Raw genomic sequence first — 23232 nt, forward strand, 5'->3', positions numbered from 1 at the left:
AGAAATGCTATAAAATTTCCAGTGTTGAAAGTAGAAAAAGATACCTAAACATTAGATTTCAGAGATATTCGAGCTCAAATGTATATCAATTTATTACCTATTATAAACCCCCAAAGATTTCTGTACATTAGAAACTACATTTTATATATCAAACTTTGTTCCAAGATCTTAACAATTTTTAAGTAAATTTGCATTCTGTTCATATGTAATCTTTAAAACATTAAAAAAAAAAAACCAAACCAAAAAAACCACTATAGTGAACATCCAGCTAAAACTAAAGAGGTCTTCTAACATATATTTACTTACATTACTTTCACACCTTTTTATGTTAAGACTGTTACACATATCACTTCTTTCCTACCTGAAATTGCCCAGGCTACAGATTGGATATGGAAATATCATGTCCCCAGAACACCAAACCTCTATATTCATGGGCCAATAACCTAGGCAAACAGATTTTAACGCTTCCTCTGCAAATTTATTGTTTTGTTCTTTTCCATAAGTTAGTAGAGAGAGGATCTGTGTTGCATTTCCAGGCCTTCACCATCAAACTCCTCAGCAGAGAGTCCCTGTCTTGCAACACTAACCAGAACACTGAATATCACTTTCAAAATAGTTTCTTTTACAGCTTTCAGTTTTTAAAACTATGTGCATGTGGCTTGACTCATAACTGCTGCTATCATCAGCTAGTTTGGACACTGAGTATAGAAGAGAACATACTCTACTATAGTCTGATGGAAATGCTATCGATGTCATCCCTACTTTCTGTTATTTACACCTCTCCCTGATGTGAATTAGCCAATGTTATGTCAGCCAGCTTAGCATCCAGATGGAGTAGAGAATGGAAGAAATATTTAAGACACACACCATTGTCTTCTCTAATCCCTTATCTTCAAAATGAAGTACATCTCTACAACATTATCTTTATGTGTATTTATACTGTGCACTTATAGCCCAGTATTTTCCCCCAAATTCTAGACTATATTCATATCATGATTACCAAACAAGAATTTTCCTTTTTATTGTAAAGAATTTATAAGAAATTGATTCTATTTATGACTCTACTAATAAAAAAAAAACAAAACAATACTTCGCTTAAAGTCACCTAATTTCAGCTTCTTAGGAAGTCATTGTTACTAAGGAAAATAGTAATATTCCATCCAGGTATCTAAGTTTAAAAGTTCAATTCATTCCCACTTAGTCAACATCACCTGCACATGCTGCTTCATCAACTGTGAAACTTTCTTCTATTTACTTAGGTACCTAAATATGGGTACAACTACCTAACTTCAGGCAAAGAAATAATGAACTTTTGCAACATGCTCTTAAATAATTTGGAGATTGGCTTTTAATCACTTTATTTTGGTGGTTGCAAGGTCTAATCTTTCACTTTATAGTAATACTTCTAGTGGTAATTCATTTTTCTTGCCTCCACACACCACAAGAAACCATTCTACAGGCAAGTATCATCCACATGGGCAGAGATGACTCATTTATGACCAAAACAGCCCAAGAGGGAACTTACCTCTTGTTCTTAAATTTGAGTATCATAGGTTTAGTCCTAGGTTTAATTTTCTCCTTTTCTTGAGAGGATTTGGCCCCATATCATGTACCTCTGAGAGGCTGGTCTTCATCAGTTTGCTGTAATGTTTGGGTGCTCTCAACCTCTCAAACTGTTTTTCCACTCTGTCTGTCCTCCCTTTTTAGTTGGACAGAGAGGCAAAGAAACAGTACCAAATAAAGTCCTTGTTCACAGAAGAGGTGATCTTAATTGAAATCTTCGTCCTGAATCAGAGGATGTATGGATCACCAGCACCATGGATAATACTCTGACTAGAGGGCAATGAGCAAAAGGATAGCTAATAGTTTCCTTTTTAATCAAATCTTCATCACTATTCTTGCAAAAGGGAATCCAGGATTTCACACAGTTCTACCATAGCTTACATTTTTGAGTATAGCATGTATAAGCTTTGGAACAGATGTTATTTTCAGAAATATAAGCATTATCAACTCTTGCTATACAATAAAGAAGACATTTAGAAAGCAACATACTCATATACTGTTTGCAGAAAAGAAACATCATACATGGAGAATTCTGCTATTCTCAAAATACATCAGCAAAGCTACAACAATTTCAGTCCCTATATTCCTCCTGGAAATGTATTTCCACTATAAACCCTAAAAACATATGTAAGAGCAAGCAGTAATATTATTGAATTAATTATTAATGTCATAATTCTCTATATTTGTGTCTCCCTACAAACTCTCACAAAAACTTAAAAACTTTAAACTGTAAAATTATGTGTTATGTGGTGTGCCAGGTCTCATGAACTATTGCTATTTCTATGTTCTTTAGCTGCAGTTCATCCAGCTTTGGAGACTTTGTATGCTTCTTACTATGTGTATAGATCTTAGATCTTTCTGTAGATTCTGCAGGTACTATTACAGTATAAGTAAATAAACAGTAAAGTTCTAAATTCACACAGTTTCTACATACAAATACTATCATGATAACTTTTTCTTTTTATACCAAGCTTTGATTATCCTCCAAAGTAAGTATAACTGCTTATTTTTTAGAAAAAGAAACATGGTGGAAATACAGCCATGTAGCATTTAGCAGCCTACAGATTGCTCTGTCTTTTCTTTTTTCTTTTTTTTTTTCCTCTTCTTTTCTGAATCCAATTCTTTCATAGGTTTTCCTTTTCAGAGAGATCTACAATTTTTTTTTTTTTCTTTCCGATTTTTAATTTTACTTTAAAAGCTATTTTGGGCCAAGTTTAGTACATTCAGCTTTGTGCAGGAAAACTTATTTATTCATATAAATGAAACAGAAAATAGCACTTAATTGATACTACTACATGAGCAACCGTGTCAGAATCACTCAGTTGGCAACTCCTCCTCCTCCTAACACTGTGAACTGAAGTTTAGAGGTTAGTGTTAGCATTCTTGTCTAGAGTCATAATAAACGTATGAAGAACCAAATTTGTGGATATAATCCACGAATAAATGATACGAAGTCAGACCATAGTTTGCAATTTGATGTTTTAGGTTAAATACAGGTGCTCTTTCAGCTCAACTGCATATATGTATCATATAGAAGCGAAAGGTGTTCAAAATGTAGGTTCATATCCATGAACATAAATAGCAGCAGCAGAAAATCTCATTCAGCATTTTAAATGTTATCAGATGCACTGTTGGAGCCATACATAACCAGAAGTCAAGGTAATGCAGCACCACGATGCACAGAGAGGAAAGCAATTTGTTGGGGGGGCTTCACAGTGCGTAGGGCATGTACTGTTATATTCTATCACAATACGTAGAATAATCTCCTATTTGCTTGCCACTGTCTGTATACTATCTACAACAATCTAAAGAATTCTGCTTCAAAGATTGCTGCTTGACTATATGGATTAAATAATATCTGTGACAAAATCTGCTCTTTCTCCTGAAATGGACTGAGAATTGAACTTACATAATGACTTCTGTAAACTGGGGTTTGCCAAGAAGGACCAGTCAAGGACAAAGCATTTAAAACTCAGAACCTTATAGACATGATTGAATTAGTTTCATTGAAAAACTGACGTTAAACAGAATGCATAGAAAAAAGAAAGCCCTTTATGAACTGTGTCTTTTCTGGACAATATATGAAAAGATATTTATTTTTCAACAGGTCAACCCTGACTTCAAGAGAGAGGTTGAGCTAAATACTCCACTTGTCTTAATCCATTCATATTCCTTCTTGAGGTTTATTATAAACTAATAAAATATATAATGCCACTTTTCAGTTAACTCATTATATATTTTACTCCTCATAGAAATAAAATGTTAAAAATCTCTAAGTAATACTGTTAATCTTAATAAAATGTATCTGTGACTTTTGGGACAGTTAATAAAATGTGTTAATGCAATGAAGGTGAATATGAAAAATCAAGTGTGGTTTTTTTAACAGTAAATGACAAAACACTGAAAAATACAGGGTGAACTGAACGACTATATATTATAATGTGAAAATCAAGTCTTGCAGTGATTGTAAGTGTTCTGTGAATGATTTAAAACAATAATCCAAGCTTTACATATTTATATACACTGATACTATGAAATGCAATGGATTCTATTTACACAGTATAGTAGTTTTTTTTAAATATTAAGCAATTACATTTATAGGAAAACAATACTAAACAGACATGACAACTATATTAACCAATTTAATCAGGATTTTTTAGAAGCTGATATATTTTAAAATAGAGTATGATAATCAAGTAAAGCAAGAAGTCAATACAACAATTTTTACTCCTTACCATTCACAATAACAATTATGTCCCGAAAGTCAATTTCTCCTCTGGCTTCCACTCTTCCTTCACATCTGTATACTCCTTCATCACTTTTATTGATGTTAAGAATTTGGAGATTATTGTTTGCTAATACTGCAAATCGATCTAGAAAGGCAAGTAAGAGATTAAGTGGTGTTAGTAAATCAAGACAACACAAGGAACACTAACTTAATGAGTAATATTTATCTACTTTCTCTGTACAATCAGAATGCTCATTGACAAAACATTTGTCAATTTAAAAGTAAAATGTCAGATGAGAAATTTATTTTTTTCCCACTCCAAAATACATTGCCATTTCCTAAAATTCAATCTGGATTTTCCATCCATAACTTCCTATTTACTCTGAGTAGTCATCAAATCTAGTTAAATTTATAAATTATTGCAAAATGAGTGGAATATTCATGAACACCTACACAGAATATAAAAAAGATAGAAGAGATTGAAAAAAAGACAAATTGAGCAATTTATAATAAAATAAGTAAGAAAATGCTTCTTCCCTCTCTATCTAGATTAACCAACTGCCTTTGTGCCCATTTTATGGCATTTAATAATTTCTCAGCTTGCTTGCTCTCCTTCCCTCCTCCTGTTCCTTTGCTCATTCACTATTACTCAGTCAATGATGTATCTCACCACAGTCTAACACGTCATAGAAGGGTGAGAAGACATAATCTAAGAAACCACCCTACCTTCTGCATAGTCCAGCATAAAGTGAAATTCAATAGACTTTTTGAGTAGCTTAAGTTCATTGAAAAAACCAGATTCTTAACAAATGTGCATATACTTTCCTGCACATGCAGCAGCAAAATTATAATCTGCAAGAGTAAATTGAATCTGAATTTAATTTTTCTTTCCTTTCTGTCTGAACTAGTGTATTGGGTTTACGTGGCAAGATGTTGGCAGCTGGAGGGCTGCAGGGGCAGCCTCTGTGAGGAAGGGCCAAAGGGGAGGAGGTGCTACAGGCACCAGAGCAGAGATCTCCCTGCAGTCCCAGGAGACAGCACAGTGGAGCAGATATCCACATTGCAGTCTGGGGAAGACCCCATGATGGAGCAAGTTTATCCTGAACAACTGAAGCCCATGGGAAGGACCCACGCTGGAGCTGTTATGGACCGGCCACACCCTCCATTCCCCATCTCCCTGCAGTGCTTGGAAGGTAGAGAAGTCGGCAATAAATGAGTGAAGTTGAGCCTGGGAAAAAGGACGGGGGAGGTGTTGCTTTAATTTTGTCTTTGTGTTTCATCATCCAACTCCATTTAACTGGCAATAAATTCAACTAATATTTGCCAATTAAAATCCGTTTTGGCTGTGCTGGTAATTGGTGAGTGATCTCCCTGTCTTTATCTCAACCCACGAGCTTTTTCATCTCATTTTCTCCCCCTGTCCTGTTGAGAAGGGTAAGTAAGAGAGTGGCTGTGTGGGTACCTGAAAGCTGGCCAAGGTCAATCTACCATAACTAGTCAATATTAATGGACTCTTTTGAGAAGAATTACTTCCTGCAGTCTATCAGTGACCCTGAAGAATGATTTTAAATGGGGACCTGAACAACAACAAGCCTTTGAACAAATTAAGTGGGACATTGTTCATGCAGTAGCCCTTGGGCCAGTCTGGGCAGGACAAGGTGTTAAAATGTGCTCTACACCACAGCCTGGGAGAATGGCCCTACCTGGAGCCTCTGGCAGAAAGCACCTGGGGAGACCTGAGGCCGACCCCTGGGGTTTTGGAGTCAGGGATACAGAGGATCTGAGGCTCGCTACACTCCAACTGACAAAGAGATATTGGCAGTATACGAAGGAGTTAAGAAGTGCCTCAGAAGCAGTTGGTACTGAAGCACAGCTCCTCTTAGCACCTGATTGCTGGCGCTGGGCCGATTGTTCAAAAGGAAGGTCTGCTCTATACATCATGCAACTGATGCCACGTGGAGTAAGTGGGCCACACTGATTACACAACGAACTTGAATAGGAAACCACAGTTGCCCAGGAATTTGGGAAATTATCACAGACTGGCCAGAAGGCAAAGATTTTGGAATATCACCAGAGGAGGAGGTGACACGTGCTAAAGAGGCCCCGCTGTATAATAAACTCAGACAATGAGAAGCAATACTCCCTGTTCACTGACGGATCCTGTCGCATTGTGGGAAAGCATCAGAGGTGGAAGGCTGCTGTATGAAGTCCTATAAAATGGGTCGCAGAAACCGCTGAAGGAGAAGGTGAATCAAGTGAGTTTGCAGAGGTGAAAGCCATCCAGCTAGCACTAGACATTGCTGATCAAGAAACACAGCCAGTGCTCTATCTCTGCACTGGCTCATGGATGGTGGAAAATGCTCTGTGGGGGTGGTTACAGCAATGGAAGCAAAGCAACTGGCAGTGCAAAGGCAAACCCATGTGGGCTGCTGCACTGTGGCAAGATACTGCATCCCAGCTAGAGAATCTAGTTGTAGAAGTACATCATGTAGATGTCCACATATCAAAGATTTGGGCCACTGAAGAACATCAAAACAACCAGCAGATAGATCAGTCTGCTAAGATTGAATTGGCTCAGGTGGATCTGGACTGGCAACATAAGGGTGAATTATTTATAGCTTCGTGGGTCCATGACACTGTCGTGGTTTAACCCCAGCCAGCAACTAAGCACCATGCAGCCGCTCACTCACTCCCCCCCATCCAGTGGGATGGGGGAGAAAATCGGGAAAAGAAGTAGAACTCCTGGGTTGAGATAAGAACGGTTTAATAGAACAGAAAAGAAGTAACTAATAATGATAATGATAACACTAATAAAATGACAACAGTAGTAATAAAAGGATTGGAATATACAAATGATGCACAGGGCAATTGCTCACCACCCGCCGACCGACACCCAGCCAGTCCCCGAGTGGCGATTCCCCCGCCCCCACTTCCCAGTTCCTAAACTAGATGGGATGTCACATGGTATGGAATACACTGTTGGCCAGTTTGGGTCAGGTGCCCTGGCTGGGCATGAGAAGCTGAAAAATCCTTGACTTTAGTCTAAACACTACTGAGCAACAACTGAAAACATCAGTGTTATCAACATTCTTCACATACTGAACTCAAACCATAGCACTGTACCAGCTACTAGGAAGACAGTTAACTCTGTCCCAGCTGAAACCAGGACAGACACCTCAGGCCATCAGGGAAGATATGCAACATATAGATAGTCTCATGATCGAGGGGTGGACTTGACCATGGACACAATTACACAAGTTATCCATGAATGTGAAACGTGCTGCAATCAAGCAAGCCAAGCAGTTAAAGCCTTTTTGGTATGGAGGACAATGGCTGAAATATAAATATGGGGAAGCCTGGCAGATTGACTATATCACACTCCCACAAACTCACCAAGGCAAGCGTCATGTGCTTACAATGGTGGAAGCAACTACCACATGCCTGAAAACATATCCCGTGTCCCACGCCACTGCCCAGAACACTATCCTGGGCCTTGAGAAGCAGGTGTTGTGGCCATATGGCACCCCAGAAAGAATTGAGTCAGACAATGGGAATCATTTCCGAAACAACCTCATAGACACCTGGGCCAAAGAGCATGGCATTGAGTGGGTGTATCACATTCCCTGTCATGCACCAGCCTCTGGGAAAATTGAATGATACAATGGACTGTTAAAGACTACACTGAGAGCAATGGGGGGTGGAACGTTCAAACATTGGGGCACATATTTAGCAAAGACTACCTGGTTAGTTAACACTGAGGGATCTACCAATCAAGCTGGCCCTGCCCAATCAAAACTTTTACGCACTGTAGAAGGGGATAAAGTCCCTGTAGTGCACATAAAGAATACGTTAGGGAAGACAGTCTGGGTCACTCCTGCCTCAGGCAAAGGCAAACTCATTCGTGGGATTGCTTTTGCTCGAGGACATTGGTGATGGACTCACATGTGGGAAAATAACTGAAGATTGGCGAGGAGAATTGTAAACATGCTCAAGTGACATGCAGCTGGGGTGTCAAAAAAACCCATATATATACTAATTGTCAAGTACACAAGACCAAACAACAAGTAGAACATCTGTATTTAGATAACATAGGCCTGTGATAGACTCAGAGGCACCCTATCGAACAAGCTTGAGATTCCTGCCCTAATGTGGGAAAGATCAAAGGACAGTGGAAAACTATGCCTGTGAAAATCTCTGATATACAGGTGAAAGCAGCAGGTTTGAAATCTCTCTCTCCAGCAAAGACCGAGCTCTGTGGTACCTGCATTCCCACTTGTGTGCCTCTGCCTGGGTGCTGCCTTGGACATCTCCTGGTTAGCAAGGTAATGAGAATAAATTTACTCTTTGCATTTCATCCGTGGTTTTGTGGTTGTTCCTGCATCCTGCCTACATTGGCTCACACACAGGTACTATGGAACACTGTGTTGGTTTTGGCTGGGATAGAGTTAATTTTCTTCATAGTAGCTAGTATGGGGCTACATTCTGGATTTGTGCTGGAAACAGTGTTGATAACAAAGGGCTATTTTTGTTATTGCTGAGCAGTGCTTACACAGAGCCAAGGCCTTTTCTGCTTCTCACCCCACCCCACCAGTGAGGGGGCTGGGGGTGCACAAGGAGTTGGGAGGGGACACAGCTGGGACAGCTCACCCCAACTGACCAAAGGGATTTTCCATAACGTATGACATCATGCTCAGCATATAAAGCTGGGGGAAGAAGAAGGAAGGAGGGGACGTTCAGAGTGATGGCGTTTGTCTTCCCAAGTAACCATTATGCGTGATGGAGCTCTGCTTTCCTGGATATGACCGAACACCTGCCTGCCAATGGGAAGTGGTGAATGAATTCCTTGGTTTGCTTTGCTTGTGTGCAGGGCTTTTGCTTTACTTATTAAATTGTCTTTATCTTGACCCACAAGTTTTCTCACTTTTACTCTTCCGATTCTCTCCCCAATCCCAACACAGGGGGAGTGAGTGAGCAGCTGGGTGGTGCTTAGTTGCCAACTGGGGTTAAACTAGGACAAACACTCAGGAGGTTCAGAGCAGTAGAATAAACTAGTAATACAACATAATACTTAGAGATGGTGTGCACACAGATAAAGTTCATTGTACCATGGATATTCTAATAAAAATTGTGTCCTATCCTAAACAGATTATATTTGGAGGATGTGGACAGTGACTGGGCATTACAGTCCTCCAGTTCATCACTCTATTTTCTGGAGTCAGCTCACTCAACTTCAAATGCCTAATTCAGAAGAACAGTCATGCCACCTTCAGTCAAATCAGTGGTATGGATGGCAAGAGGGATCGCCTATGTCTTTTCAGTGCCTTATAATTTGAGCTTGAGGAATTTTTGGCTTATGGTTTCCAATTTTTCATATGTTCTAGGGTATGTACCAGCCTATGACCCACAATGTCTAAAAAAAGGTTAGGCACAGCTGTTCTGTCTAAGACTAGGACATGACTAAAGGCCTGTTGAAGAAAAAAAATCAAAACTTTAGGCAAAAGCTGAAGACCAAGACTTCTATTAAATATGTCCCTTATAAAACTAAACCAGTCATTCTCTATGGGGGGACTGTAATTTTTTCTTCTAGACCAAATGTAAACACAGCATGTTAACCACCTTAAAGCTAACACTCACCTTTCCACATCAGTTTACACAAATACATTTAAATGGTCTACATTAGCTCTGTAGAACAACGGCACCACATTTTCCACTACTGTACTTAGAGCTGTGCATACTACTGACTTGAAGTGGGAAAGCTAGCTCTCAGAAACTATACTACACTGAGGAAGCAGCAGAACTGGATTGCCGCAGCCTAACCAATGTGATCTAGAGGGTTAGTCTGGCTCATTTGAAGTCTGTCTTATCTAATCTTTCAGAATAAGAGCAAATGCTTTTTTATGGACCAGATCAATCATAAGATAACATGCAGTTCCCTAGAATTGTAACTAGATGGATTTTCAAAAAGTAAATTCTAAGTTTTCCAGAGCCTTTTGTCTCATATAAATTGTGGTCTTGAAGAGAATAATTTTACAAACTAAAAATAGCTACAAGGGGAAAAAAAACCCTAATAGAATTGCATACTTGAGAATATAAAACGATAAAATATACAAAAGCATACAGGAAACATGAAGGATGCACCAGTCCCCAATACTTTCTATCCAGTTGTATACAAGAGACATTTTTCAACATGCATTATAGTTACATACTACTCCTATGCTATGTTTATAGAAAATTGTTAATCTGATAGTGGAATTCTGACATACTTTAATGATTTGAGCAGTGACAGAATAAAACATGCATATTTATACAGACAGTGGGTAATATATATGTAGCATATTTGTATTAAAAGGGGCAGCTAACCTTCTTCTGAAGTCAACTCCAAACATAAACTAATATACAAATGTCTGTACATAAAATTTCTATATTTGCTTTAAGCAATGTGGAATGAGTCATATTTAATGTCCTTTGAAGCCCCAGAATTGTGCAAAACCAGAGTGAGTCACTTACAACTCCAAATAAGAACTGATCAGTGAAAACAATCCCATTCACTTTTATAGCTAGTAAAATGTCCCTGACTCCCATACAATGGAATTATGAGTCATGACAATTCAGCTATTGATAACAATAGAGAAAAGATTAGAACATTCCCAGAAAATGATGCTTTATATATTGCCCTATTAAATCTTAACATAAGACCAGACAGACTTTTGGAGGTCATTATTCACCTAGGTTTGTTTTGTTTGTTTTTTATTTTGCCAAAGAATGAAGGACAGTCACTCCCACAGTTTTTTTCTTACATCTTTGTTTGTAGAACCCAAAAGAGAATATAAATCCTAGGATGATCTAGCAATGGAGCACATAAGGTTTTGGGAACATACAGAAACTAATTCAGAATGGTGAGAGGCTATTTCACCTATAGCTATTTCAGCTATGGACTTACTACACAGGAAAAATTTTTAAATATTCACTTCTGATTTTGTGCACAGGCCTTCTGGGAGAAGAAATCAGCTTTCTGTTCAAATGGAACATACAAATATACATACTAGTAATTGTCAAGAATTTCCAAAACTGAAATAGTCAAAAGCCTGTACTGCAAAAATCCTGCTAGTTGTAACACATACAACAGAAGAATGGTCAAGAATATAACAGAAAAGCCACGAAATTAAAGCAATGACATTATTTCATTTCTTCCTATTATGCCAATGCTAGAATGCTTAAAATAGAAGCTGCTTTCTCATGCCCCCAAATAAACTACAATATACAATTCAGTTTGGATAGGAAATTATTCAGTATTTTAGCTTACTATGAACTAGAACCCAACAAGAATAGTTACTTCTTTTTTTAATAGGTACTATTTAAAATATGACAGAAGAATCTGATGTTATCTAATTTTAAATTATGCAAATAGGTTACAGGTACTGATTGTTCATTGGAGATTTTGAAGCTGGAAATGTAACATGAGACTAAGTCTTTTGATTTCTCAAGGCATGAAAAAAATTTCTTAATTGCAAGACTTTGGGTATACTCTTTTTCCGCCTGCATTATAAAGCTATATATACATAGCCAAAACTCACAATGTTCACAATGTCCTATTTTTACATGATTTAAAACGTTGCTTCCTCCCATGCGTGACTGCAGTCTTATTTGGATACTACTGTAGATCAGAACATAAGGAAGGTATTCTGCTATTTAAATTAAAACTTGTTTCTATCATTGTACTTTTTCACATTGTAAGCATTATGAGACAAGTTCATGCATTGAAATTCAAAACCTCAGAATTTTCAAAATGTATGATTTTGAAAAAGAAAGGAATAGTTGCTTTATTTCCTTTGCTAATCCTACAGCAGCCAGATTGATTAGAAAAGCAAATAAAATGGCAATAATAAAAAATTTTGAGAGAGATCTTTGAGGCAGTTTTACTTCATCAAGCTGAGCTGCATCCTTGAAAAAGACTTTTTGCTACATTGTCAAATCTTGTTTTGTTTTCAGAGTTCTTATTTTTTGAAATCCTCTATGTCTCACCTACATTCACTGCTTAATGATATATATTAAAATTTCAACCCATTTTTTCTAAGGGTAGAAGTTTGCTATTTCTTCTTAGTCCTCGTGTCTAGATGACAGAAGGGATAGGATATACTAAATAAGAAAGAAGTTTAATCAAAACTTTCTTTCATAAGGGAGAGGAGTCTGCCAGAGTCCAGAAACATCAAACAAGCTTCCCCCCCCCGCCCCCAACAATTGCTCCACATTTGTTTATGTGATTGCATAAGAGACCAAATATAACTTTTCATTTTCATTTTGAAATAAAAATATTTAATTTCTAATGAACCAGAATTTTAAGCGCATACACTACAACCTTGAGTTTTAGTACATGCAGAGATAAAAACTGATGACAAGGTGGATAAGCTGGTTCACCAACAATGGTAGTTCCATTTCCAGAAAATGTGGAAAGTCCTGTTTTCCACAAAGGCAAAGAAGACTACTGAGACAGCAATGAAAAAATGGTTCACAGTTTTTGACAGGGTAAAACAAATAAATTCTATATGCCTAATTAATTGTCTTTCTACAGGCTTAGAACTTGCATGTGGGGAAGGTGAGATTCATCTTCACATAAATTTATCAGCCTAGCTGTTAGGAAATCTAGCCTAAGCAAATCACCTATATCCCCAGTTGTTTGTAACTCAAAAGATAACTTACAGTAAACTTAGAGTAAGATAACAAGTAAACTTTCACAAAAGTGCAAAAAGCCTATCCATCCAGGATTCTCTGAGCTACTGTGCAAGTATACCACAGTCAATTCAGTGTTTGGTCAGTGTCATAGCTTTGTGTGGACAGAGAAGTTTACCTCTGTGTGTTTTAAAAATGTGTTCAACTCCTACATACATGGCAGCCCAGGAAGAGCTCCTGCGAAGGAGCTCCCAGCAACCTTTTGGTCATTTGGACCCTCATGTTACATCTAGCCAAAATTCCCAACTGGAAAAAATGACGCATGAAGGAAACCATTGCATACGGGTTCTCTATAGACCACAAAACCTCGTTAAATTCTACTTAAGCTGATGGGTTAATCAAAATCAATCCTCCACTGTAATGTGATTAGTCTTCTTTTGCAATAATATTTTAAAATTAATTAGAATGTATAACTTAAAGAGTTACCAAAATACTAACTGTCAGCAATAGTTGTGACTTCCTCATTCCGATACAACCAGCTGACAATGGGAGCAGGTGAACTAGTAACACGGCAAACAACTTCTGCATCTTCTCCCTGCCTGAACTCTTGTGGAGATACTATGTCTCGGAAAGTGAGCTTTTCTGAAAAGGAAGAAAACAGAATATAGTAAGTGTCTTCCAATTCACTTAGGATTAAAATTATATGTGACACCAAATCAGATAAAGATGACTATTAAGCCTTCTCATTGTGATAATACAGAATTATTTCCATAAAAATTTTTCCCAGATAAAACTCAAATGGTCCTGGACACATGACTTCTACTCTGTCTGTAGAAATAATTTTACAATCATTTTGCATTATGAAAATCTTTCTTTTATTTATATAAACTGAGCATGTTTTATAAGTATATTCTTCATTGTTTTCAATGTTCCAGAGCCCAGTTTTGAAACTCTAGGTGTTTAGAGGTTTATATATTCATGTTAATAGTCTATTTACTCTCTTGTGTGTTTTATTCCTCATGTTGTTATTATTGAATTAAAACCTCATGATTTTATTTCATCAAAACTTCCATCAAAACCACCAATATTATTTGGAAATGTCTTATTAAAAAGGTGGAACTTTAGCCTCACTGACTGTGAAAAAACATCAGCTGAGCAAAACACAAAATCTTAAAAGTGAGTGGGAAACTATGTGGGAAAAATTAAATAATATTAAGTCATAAGAAATTGTAGCATTTTTTTGAGGAAATAACAAAATCTTTTTAGACCTGATGAGGCTTTTAGTTTTTCCAACCCAAATAACCAAACTTGATGTTTAATTTTGTTAGTGGGTTCAGTAAGTTCAGTATTATTAGAATTTAGTGTTTTAAGTCCAAGATATCATTAATACATGATCTCATACAAGATCTAATGCAGAAACCAATTGCCTGACAAAAAATTCTGGAAGAATTTCTTGCACACAGAAAAACAAACCTATCTAGGTTCTCTAGGATCAAAGACTGCCAATTACACTTCAGAGGATACTTTGGAGAACATAAGTCAGAGATGCAACTCTACCTCCAACTTTTTGTATTGATACAAGTACAGACTCAAATAATCCACATAGTTCCCACAGCAAAGGGACCACACTTATGTTATATACATCTCTAATATACTTTTACAAAATATTTGTATAAAATGTTTGAAGTATTTGACCATATGTAAGTCAGAAAAAAAACTTTTACAGACATCAGTGAGTGCTGAACCAGACCCTAGGAGTACAGTGTATCATGCTTTTTCCTTACAATACATCACAAATACCAATAATGAAACTTTTATATGTCAGTTCCCATAAACCTTCACATTTCTTGTGTAGGTCTTTGGGTTTACCTAACGTCAGAATTATTATAATTACCACATGGAAGCACTTCAAAAGGTTTCAATTTTGCTCAGCAGTCTGCTAATGGAGTGACTGGCAGTTTTAAGCGTACAAATGAATTCCACAAAACTTGAAATCCTTTGAACTGCCAGCTTTCAAGCCATCATGTAATCTCTTGTAACTGCGATCACCATTTTAATTGTTGTTTTATCAATAGATTTTTTTAAATTGTATGTCTTTTGTTATCTGAGTTGTCTGTACCTTTCAGAAGCAGTGCTTTATGATTCTACTCTGTATTTTCAGTCTCATTGCAGTTCCTCAGTACTCAGACCATCCACAACAGATTTTTTAATGAATATTAAAAAACTATTCTCCAATGAAATTAGAGAATAACTCAGCTGAAAGGCTGCTAGCATGTGTACCACCCTTTCAATAAAGACCTTGCCTTGTACATTCACTGTGTACTTGTTTAATATATTGCTTGTAGACATTTTTGATTGATCTAAAAGAGTACAGTACAATGTAAAGTTATTGTAAAAAGTTATTGTTATTAAAGTAATATGTAAAAAAAAAAAAACCAACCTCTCAGAGAATCTTTTACCACAATAGAATGTATTTACTTTTCAAATATACTCCTCAATTAGTTGTTTGCAATTGAAATGAATTTTGGTTGCTTATCACATTAAGCTTAAATGCTTTATGACAAAATTCCATTGTAAGGCCAAGAATAGGAAAAGACTGACATAAAAATAACTAACTCAGTCTAAAATCCACTTTTTTTAATGACATATATTACACTTCCTGGACTTTTATTTATGCACGTATTTGTAATAGGTTGTAGATGTATTTGTAAAAGAATTAGGCTGACATAACTTTTTTTCATATTTCCTCTTTTCCATAAGGGGCATACAGTGCACCCTCATAAGATGGCATTCTAATATACAAAGGAAAAGTGATCTACAATATTACAAAGTGGCCATGCATTTCATTTAAGTCTTTGTCATAATATCTATTAACTAAATTCCAGGACTTGCAATTATTTGGAAGATAAAATTCAGAGCCTAGGAAGATATTTTGATAGGTTTTACTTTCTCAATAGCAGTAGGCTCTAAAACATAGTCTTTCATTTATTAATTGATAATATTTTACTTACGATAAATTTCTAAAACAACTGTAGCTTCTTGAGTTTGTCCTTTAGCATCGGTTGCTTGACACCGATATATACCAGCATCTTCTATATCTGCATTATAAATGGTTAGACGTGATCGAACACCTTCTTTCTGAACAACCACTCTTTGACTAGAAACAATCTTCTCTCCTTGTGGATTGTACCAATCTATGTTGTCAGGCTCACCAATGGCTAGAAACAAAACCAAAAACCAATTCAACGTTAGAAGTTCAGGCAGACATTATGCAACATATATGCCTACCCAGTGCACAATGTCTATGCAATGTCAGAGAATTGCTAAATTATGAGAGTTGTGAGAAAGTCTGTAGAAAGACAAGCAAGGTAAAACTACAGGCAGATGTTATCCTGGCTCAACAATCATACTAGTAGCTCAAGGGTTCAAGAGGGAAAAAATTAAACACAGAAAGGTATAAAGTCTTAAAGGAAAGAAACAGGCTGTTCAGCAGCCACTGGATCAACAGTTCAAGTCATCAGTCAGTTGCGTTATCAGTATAGTCAGGCCATGTGTCATTGTCAACGGAAGATGGCAACTCAGCAACATCAAGAATCCACATCGGGTAGCTGCAAATGCAAACTCTTCTCCTCCTGACTTGTATCTGCTTCACTAGAAAAGACTCTTTGGATGTCTCATTGGGTTGGAGAGGATACTAAAGCTTAGCCTAGTATCTTATTTAACTCCTTAGTTTAGAATATAGTGAAAATATTTTAACTAAAGAAGCATCCTAACAGATATAAACTACCTGTACTGATATAGACAAATCAAACTGATTGATTCAGAGTCTGAAATGACTAGTTCCTAGACTGGAAATGTGAAGCCAGTGAAAATCTACTATTTATTGCAATTCTCACAAGTCAATGTGAATATACAAAAAATATGCTAAGTTAAGTTAATCTTGTGATCAATTAATTCAGTTTCAAATTATGTAGAAGGTTCAAAATGTAATAAAAAATACATAGCTACAAGTAAAATGAATACATACCTGTGCATGTGAAGAACTTGGATTCACCCACACTGAGCTCAACTTTGCTAAGTGAAATTGTAACTTGAAGTAGAGCTGAAAAATATAAAGATGGTTGTGAATGCATTTTGGCATTTATCAGTTTAAATTTTATATTTTCAGGTTTTGTATTTTCTTATCCTATACTATAGAACCTCTTGAACAAATCTGAAAAGTTTCAGCTAAGCATTGTATCTTTTGAACTGGAGTATATATAGAGGTGGAAAAACCAATAAAAATAAATGAAAGATGTTACACAAAGGATAACAGCCTCATATGCTAAAACTGATGACAAAATTAAAGGAAGAAAGAAAAAGGCATAAAAATACACATGAACATAAAACCAAAAACTCAGAATAAGGTGACTGGGAATACTCAGCATAGACTGACCAAGGTTAAATCATGCCTGACCAACCCCACTGCCTTCTAGGATAAAATGATTAGTTTTGTGGATGAGGGAAGAACAGTGGGTGGCAATTACCTTGACTTAACCAAGGTTCTTGAAACTGCCTCCCACAATATTCTCGTATTCAAGTGTATTTGGTGTAAATAGCAAGGTTTTGGTAGCAGGGAATGGTTACAGGGGTGACTTCTGTGGGAGGGAGGTGGGGGTGGCACTGTGACGGACACAGCCAGTTCTAGCTGTCTCTACAATGGGCCCACTGCAGGACGCAGCTAAGACAGTTGGAGGAGTTTGTGGCACATCTTAGAACACCATGACAGAGGAACAAGAAGGCCAGAGCAATAGGAGGTGCTCCATGGCACAGTTGGTAACACCCCTGAAGGGACTGTGGCCCATGCATAAGCCCCTGCTAGAGCAACTACGCCCACAAGAGGATTGTGGCCTGTGGATAACCGACAATAGAACAGAGGAAATGAGTTACTCAGAAGGAGCAATGGAAGAAAAGAGTGAGAAAGAATGAATGGCAGAAAGAAACCCCTATGTCCTCACCCCAACCTCCTGCATCACCCATCACCTCACTGAAAGGACTGAGCATCACCTTCATTGATGATGACAAAAAGTGGAGTGGAGACTAGGAACGGGGAAGGAGAGGTATCTGGATACTGAGAATGGGGAAGAAAGGTGTTTTCCCTAAGTGTTTAAGTACTTGTTTTCTTTGTTTCCCATTACTTAAATCAGTAATTAAATGTTTATGTTAATGGTTGATAAATAAAGTTAAATTCCCCAGCTAGAATCTGTTTTGCCCACAACAGTAATTTGCCAGTGATTTTCCTCTCTTTACCTTGACCCATGAGTTTTCTCACTCCCAATCTTCCTATTTTCATCCCTGTCTTGCTGGGGGTTTGAGGCAAATGAGCAAGTGGCTGTGTGAGTGCTTGGCCCAACCCACCACATCAAGTCAGGGTGTTACAGTTTGGATGAGTGGACAGCTAGGCTGATAAAAAACCTGTTGGATGGTTAGGCTTAGAGAGCAATGGCTAATGGGTCATACTCTACCTGGAGACCAGTAACCAGTGGGGTACTGTAGGATTCTGTCCTGGGATCCGTCCTATTTAATACCTTTATGAATGACATGAAGGAGGTCATTGACCTAAAGACACTGGAAGAATTTATCAACACAAACACCGTAATATTCAATGATGATACATGCTAAATTCTGCACCTGGGGGGGGAATAACCTGTTGGGAGTCATACAACCAGTGAGAAGAGGCTGGGGGGAGCTAAGCTTGTTCAATCTGCAGAAGAGAGAGCTGCAGCGGAACCTAACAGCCACCCGCCCACACCTATGGGGAATTCATCAAGAAGATAGAGACAGGCTTTTCACAGTGGTGTATGGCAGACAGACAAAAGACAAGTTGGAACAAGAGAGGTTCAGGTTGAGCATAAGGAAAAACTTTTTCATGATGCAGACAGCCAGACAGTAGAGCAGATTGCCCAGAAAGATTATTCAGTCTTGGTTATTTCAGTTTTCAAGAGCTCACTGGATAAAGCCTTGAACAATCTGGACTATCTTTGTAACTGACCCTGCTTTGAGCAGGAAGTTGGACTAGAGACCTTCTTAAGCCCCTTCCACCTTGAACTACCTTATTGTCCCACAACCCCATGAATAACCTACCCAACACAGCCAGTATTATTGATGAAGGGCTTATTTTTGCAAAATAACTATGTACACTTCAATAATCACAATTCCAGCATTATCATCATCCTGAGTAGCTGCAGCTCTTTAATATCCATTACCTTACAAGATTGGACAATAACAAGGATGAAGTCAGTCATGTTAATTTCAAGCTCTAATCAAGACAGAAAAAGTCAGACAAAAAAAGGACTAATTTTTTAGAGAGGAAAGTAATCTAAATTTTCATTCAGTAATTTACATAGTAGGGAACTGAGGTGTATCTGAAGGTTAAAAATTATTGTTCCAACAGTCTAGTGGTTTCAGTCTTGAAATATAATAATTATGGTCTATTCTGTGTATGTGGAAATATTTCACCTTTTTGAAAACTGCAAAACAAGGGTACACTGAATGTCCCAATCTCAGTAGACTCCTTTTATATAATTGGTATGAAGGCCCAACAAGACAAACATCTCTAGAGGTGGGGAGTATTACACTCCAAACTAACTTTTAGTGTGAGAAATTTTACCCATGTATATGTTAGAACTCTAAAACCTGCTAAAAACCACAATGATTTGGTTCTGTTGATAGTAAAAATTAAAAAAAAATGATGAGCACAGAAAAAATAATTATCTAAGTAGTATTTCATACATATTAATGTGACAATTATTACAATTAAGAGACAACCATCATGAAATAGATTTGCTATTAACTGATGTACTTTCATGTAATCAGCCTGGATAAGCAAGAATTAGACCAGATTTGATTTTTTTCAATAGTCATATTAAAAGGAAAACTAAAGATTACTTCGGTATCAGTCTGCCAAAATCAATTTAAGAGAATTGGGTATTTTGTACCAAAAAAAAAAAAAAAAAACAAAACAAACTTAAATATCTGTGTGGTAAATAACATTTTTCATCAGATGTCCTGTATTGTGGATACTCTATCTGAGGAGATCATCATGATTGAACTTACGAGTTTTTTTTAAATTATTATTAATATTTTATACCCTGTCCCCCATAAGAAAATAGCTAAGAAGAAAAAAAACACAAAAAGCCCCCAAGAACACATCCTACTTCAGGCAAAACTAAATATCTGTGTGTACTCTGTTTGCTAACATCAAAACTTGTCAGTCCATGAAGACTGTCAGGAAGAGGGCATGACTGCCTAGAGGTCAGGAAGAAACTGAAGTGGACTGTAAAAATGTTGAATCTAGTACCAGAGCAGTTACTAGTACCATCATCACTGCAATAGCAAGGAACACAGTGAAGACTCCTTCAGAACACGTGCATAGCACTGACACAGAAAGAGACTAATGTGCTTACTCTCATCTATGGTCTTTACATCCATGGTACCAGAAGCAAAGGACAAGCTTAAGTGTAGAAAAGGAAATTAGTTTCAGACAAAGTTTTATTTTTGTTGCAATAAGCATCAAGGAGCAATAATCGTCTAGAAGGCTATTCAAAGCCTTACTTCTTTATTTACCTGTCAGGGTAAGCTTCACTTTAACCGCAGGACATATAACTGCTGGCTGGAAATCGAGGTACTAATAAATTCAGAAGTTGGTGAATTTCAAGAGATTAGAGCCCAGATGTTTATTTCAAATTGTAGACTCACTTTTTAGGTCCTATGCCACCACTGCTCTGGTATAATATTTTTTTATAGAGTTTGTAGTTAGAGATGCTTCAGAAATATATACATCAGCATTTCAGCAGTATTGCTTCAAGGACAATTTCATTGCTTAGTTCCAATAACTGTAATAACTGATGTTAAACTATGTAAATGCAATAGATTAAGTAATAAATGTCAGGTAGAATGTAAGGAACTGCACGGTGAGAAGTGAAAAGCAAAGTCAGAGAATATTTTTCTTTCATCAATGAAATAGATATTTGAGTCTAACACAGTTTTGGCAAAGGGCCAAACTCCATCTAAAATTCTTAGCATAAGTGCAATTATAAACTCTGTGCAGACATGTTAGCTACATCTCTGAAACCAAAAAGAAATCTTATTTTCTACATATGGTAATTTAATTTTTACAAAATAGAAAAATATAAGACCATCTGTCCAATTTTTCCAGTCTTATATTTTCTTAGCTCTGCTTCATGTAAATAGAAAAATATTGCTTTATGCAAGCTAGAATGAAAAAAATATTGCCCAAGTGATTAATCTAGCAATCTGTGCTTATTAGGTAGTCAGGCAAATAGTCCAGTATTAAGATAGGAAAAGGTTCACTCATTACTTACCGAAAGTAAAATATTGCAAAGAGACAATACATCCAGAAAGTTTTACATTAATTCCAAAGTTATTTCAAGAAGAACTACATAGATGCTTAGGTTATTATAAGCTCCAATGAAGACTGCATGCAATGCACATGCAATTCAAGTTATTGCTGTACACTAACAGCTAATGGATTAATATAAAAGGAAGATGTTTGTACCAGACCAGCTTGAAGGTCTTTGAATACACAGGTGAATGCTTATTTTACCAGGTCAGTGAAGAAGTTCCAAAAATTCAAGTCAGTAGAGGCTGTGTCTAGCTATGTTAAACCAAGCCCAGATATGAATAGTAGCTTTTTGATAGATCTGACAAAATACTGCCTTTTTGCATGTTTCCAAGAATATTACCTGCCTAGCTATAAATTAAAACAAAACAAAACAATTTAAAAAAGGCAAGATCTAAAAGATCTCTTCAGGTAGACGACTGTGGAGCGCAATGCTACTGTAGTATAGCCGTTCTGGGAAAAAGTGAAGTTAGCCAGGGCTTTACTTAGTCTTCAGTACATGTGCAATTTTATAGCAAAAAAAGCACTATCAGCACTAGGTGATATGACCAATCCCTTCCCTTTTGATCATAGTCATCATAAAAGAATTATTATCAGCTGTACTACACTCAAAGGATTCTGTTGAGTTATTCCTTAATGGGTTTAAAAATCACTTAGGAAGATAAGTAAGAAAAGCAATAAGAGGTCCATTTGTTCTGTTAAATATGGAGACAGATGACTGTATTCATAACACCTAATATTTAGTAGACTAATTGATTTCAGTCCCATTTGCAGTAGTATCCTTCACATTTCAGAACAAGCATCACAAAACTGTCCTAGCTCTGTCTACACAGATGATTACCTAATGCTACAGAAGTGAGGTGTCATCAGTCAGAGCTTAGAAAAAGTGTAAGTCACTCACATATGTACTTCTATTGTCACTTAGCAATATATTAAAATACGTTAAATGTGTATACTATACAAATGGATATTTAAAACATATTTATAAGATATATAAGACACTACAAAGGAAAAAGAGACAATATCTGAAAAAAATCTGAAAAATATTGGGTAAAGCTCTGCTCCAACTAGTAACTCCATCCAGCAACTTCTTGAAAATTCAATTTCTTAAAAAAAGCACACAAACACTCAAAAAGCCTGAAAAGCTTCCTTTTGGTTTTATTGAAAAGTACGACATCAGGAAGATACCAAAACCATAGCATATTCTACCCCAGTTTCCACAATGTAAATTTTGTACAATATAGTTGAACAACAATTGAACAGTTTTATTCTACATCAATAGATCTGAATACATTTTAGAATTTACTTTTGAGCCATGAGACAGCACTCTATTGTGGAGGGGTCTTTCTAAATCTGTTGGCCTTCAAACTCACCAAAAGGGAGAGGGTAACGTGAAGGCAGTAAAAAGGAAAGGATACAGCTATGAAGATAAAACAAGACATGGCTTGGGATCGACATGGAACTAAGGAGAGGAGTGATAGCTACAGAAGCTAATTAGGATGGCTTTGGCAGCAGCTTCTAAGAAAAACAAGTACATTGCAAGATATAGCCGAGAGGACTGTATTCTTTGTGAAGGTCCTAATTTTGTTTAGCATAAGTTCTCCGACCATAGTTATAGCCTAGGCTATATGGTTTGTATGCTTTGACTTCATGTAGCAAGTAAACTTGGGTGATGTGGTTTTGCTTTCAGTAATGATTACACCAGTATTTAATATTTAATATGCTTAGAAAAGTTGGCTTTGTTATTCTTGAGCATGAATAAATTACTAAGTTTTTAACTGGTATCAAATTCAGTCGCAGAATAACTATTCACCCAGTTAATCTTTTTTCCCTTTATTATGCAGGCTTCTGAGAATATTCTGTTTAAATCCAC

The 23232-nt window shown here is 36.8% G+C and overlaps 1 protein-coding gene across 1 annotated transcript in view; it reads right to left on the reverse strand.

Annotated features, from left to right (window-relative positions):
* Positions 1-23232, reverse strand: part of NCAM2 (neural cell adhesion molecule 2) — a 324932-nt gene that overhangs the window by 134033 nt on the left and 167667 nt on the right. Inside the window, exons 2-5 of the mRNA XM_075033906.1 lie at positions 16986-17060; positions 15970-16176; positions 13457-13600; positions 4299-4436 (exon numbers count right to left, since the gene is read on the reverse strand). Coding sequence (XP_074890007.1) covers positions 4299-4436; positions 13457-13600; positions 15970-16176; positions 16986-17060 — 564 coding nt within the window. The remainder of the gene's footprint in view (positions 1-4298; positions 4437-13456; positions 13601-15969; positions 16177-16985; positions 17061-23232) is intronic.

Source organism: Buteo buteo, chromosome 8 (genome assembly GCF_964188355.1).
Source record: "Buteo buteo chromosome 8, bButBut1.hap1.1, whole genome shotgun sequence".
Classification (NCBI taxonomy): domain Eukaryota; kingdom Metazoa; phylum Chordata; class Aves; order Accipitriformes; family Accipitridae; genus Buteo; species Buteo buteo.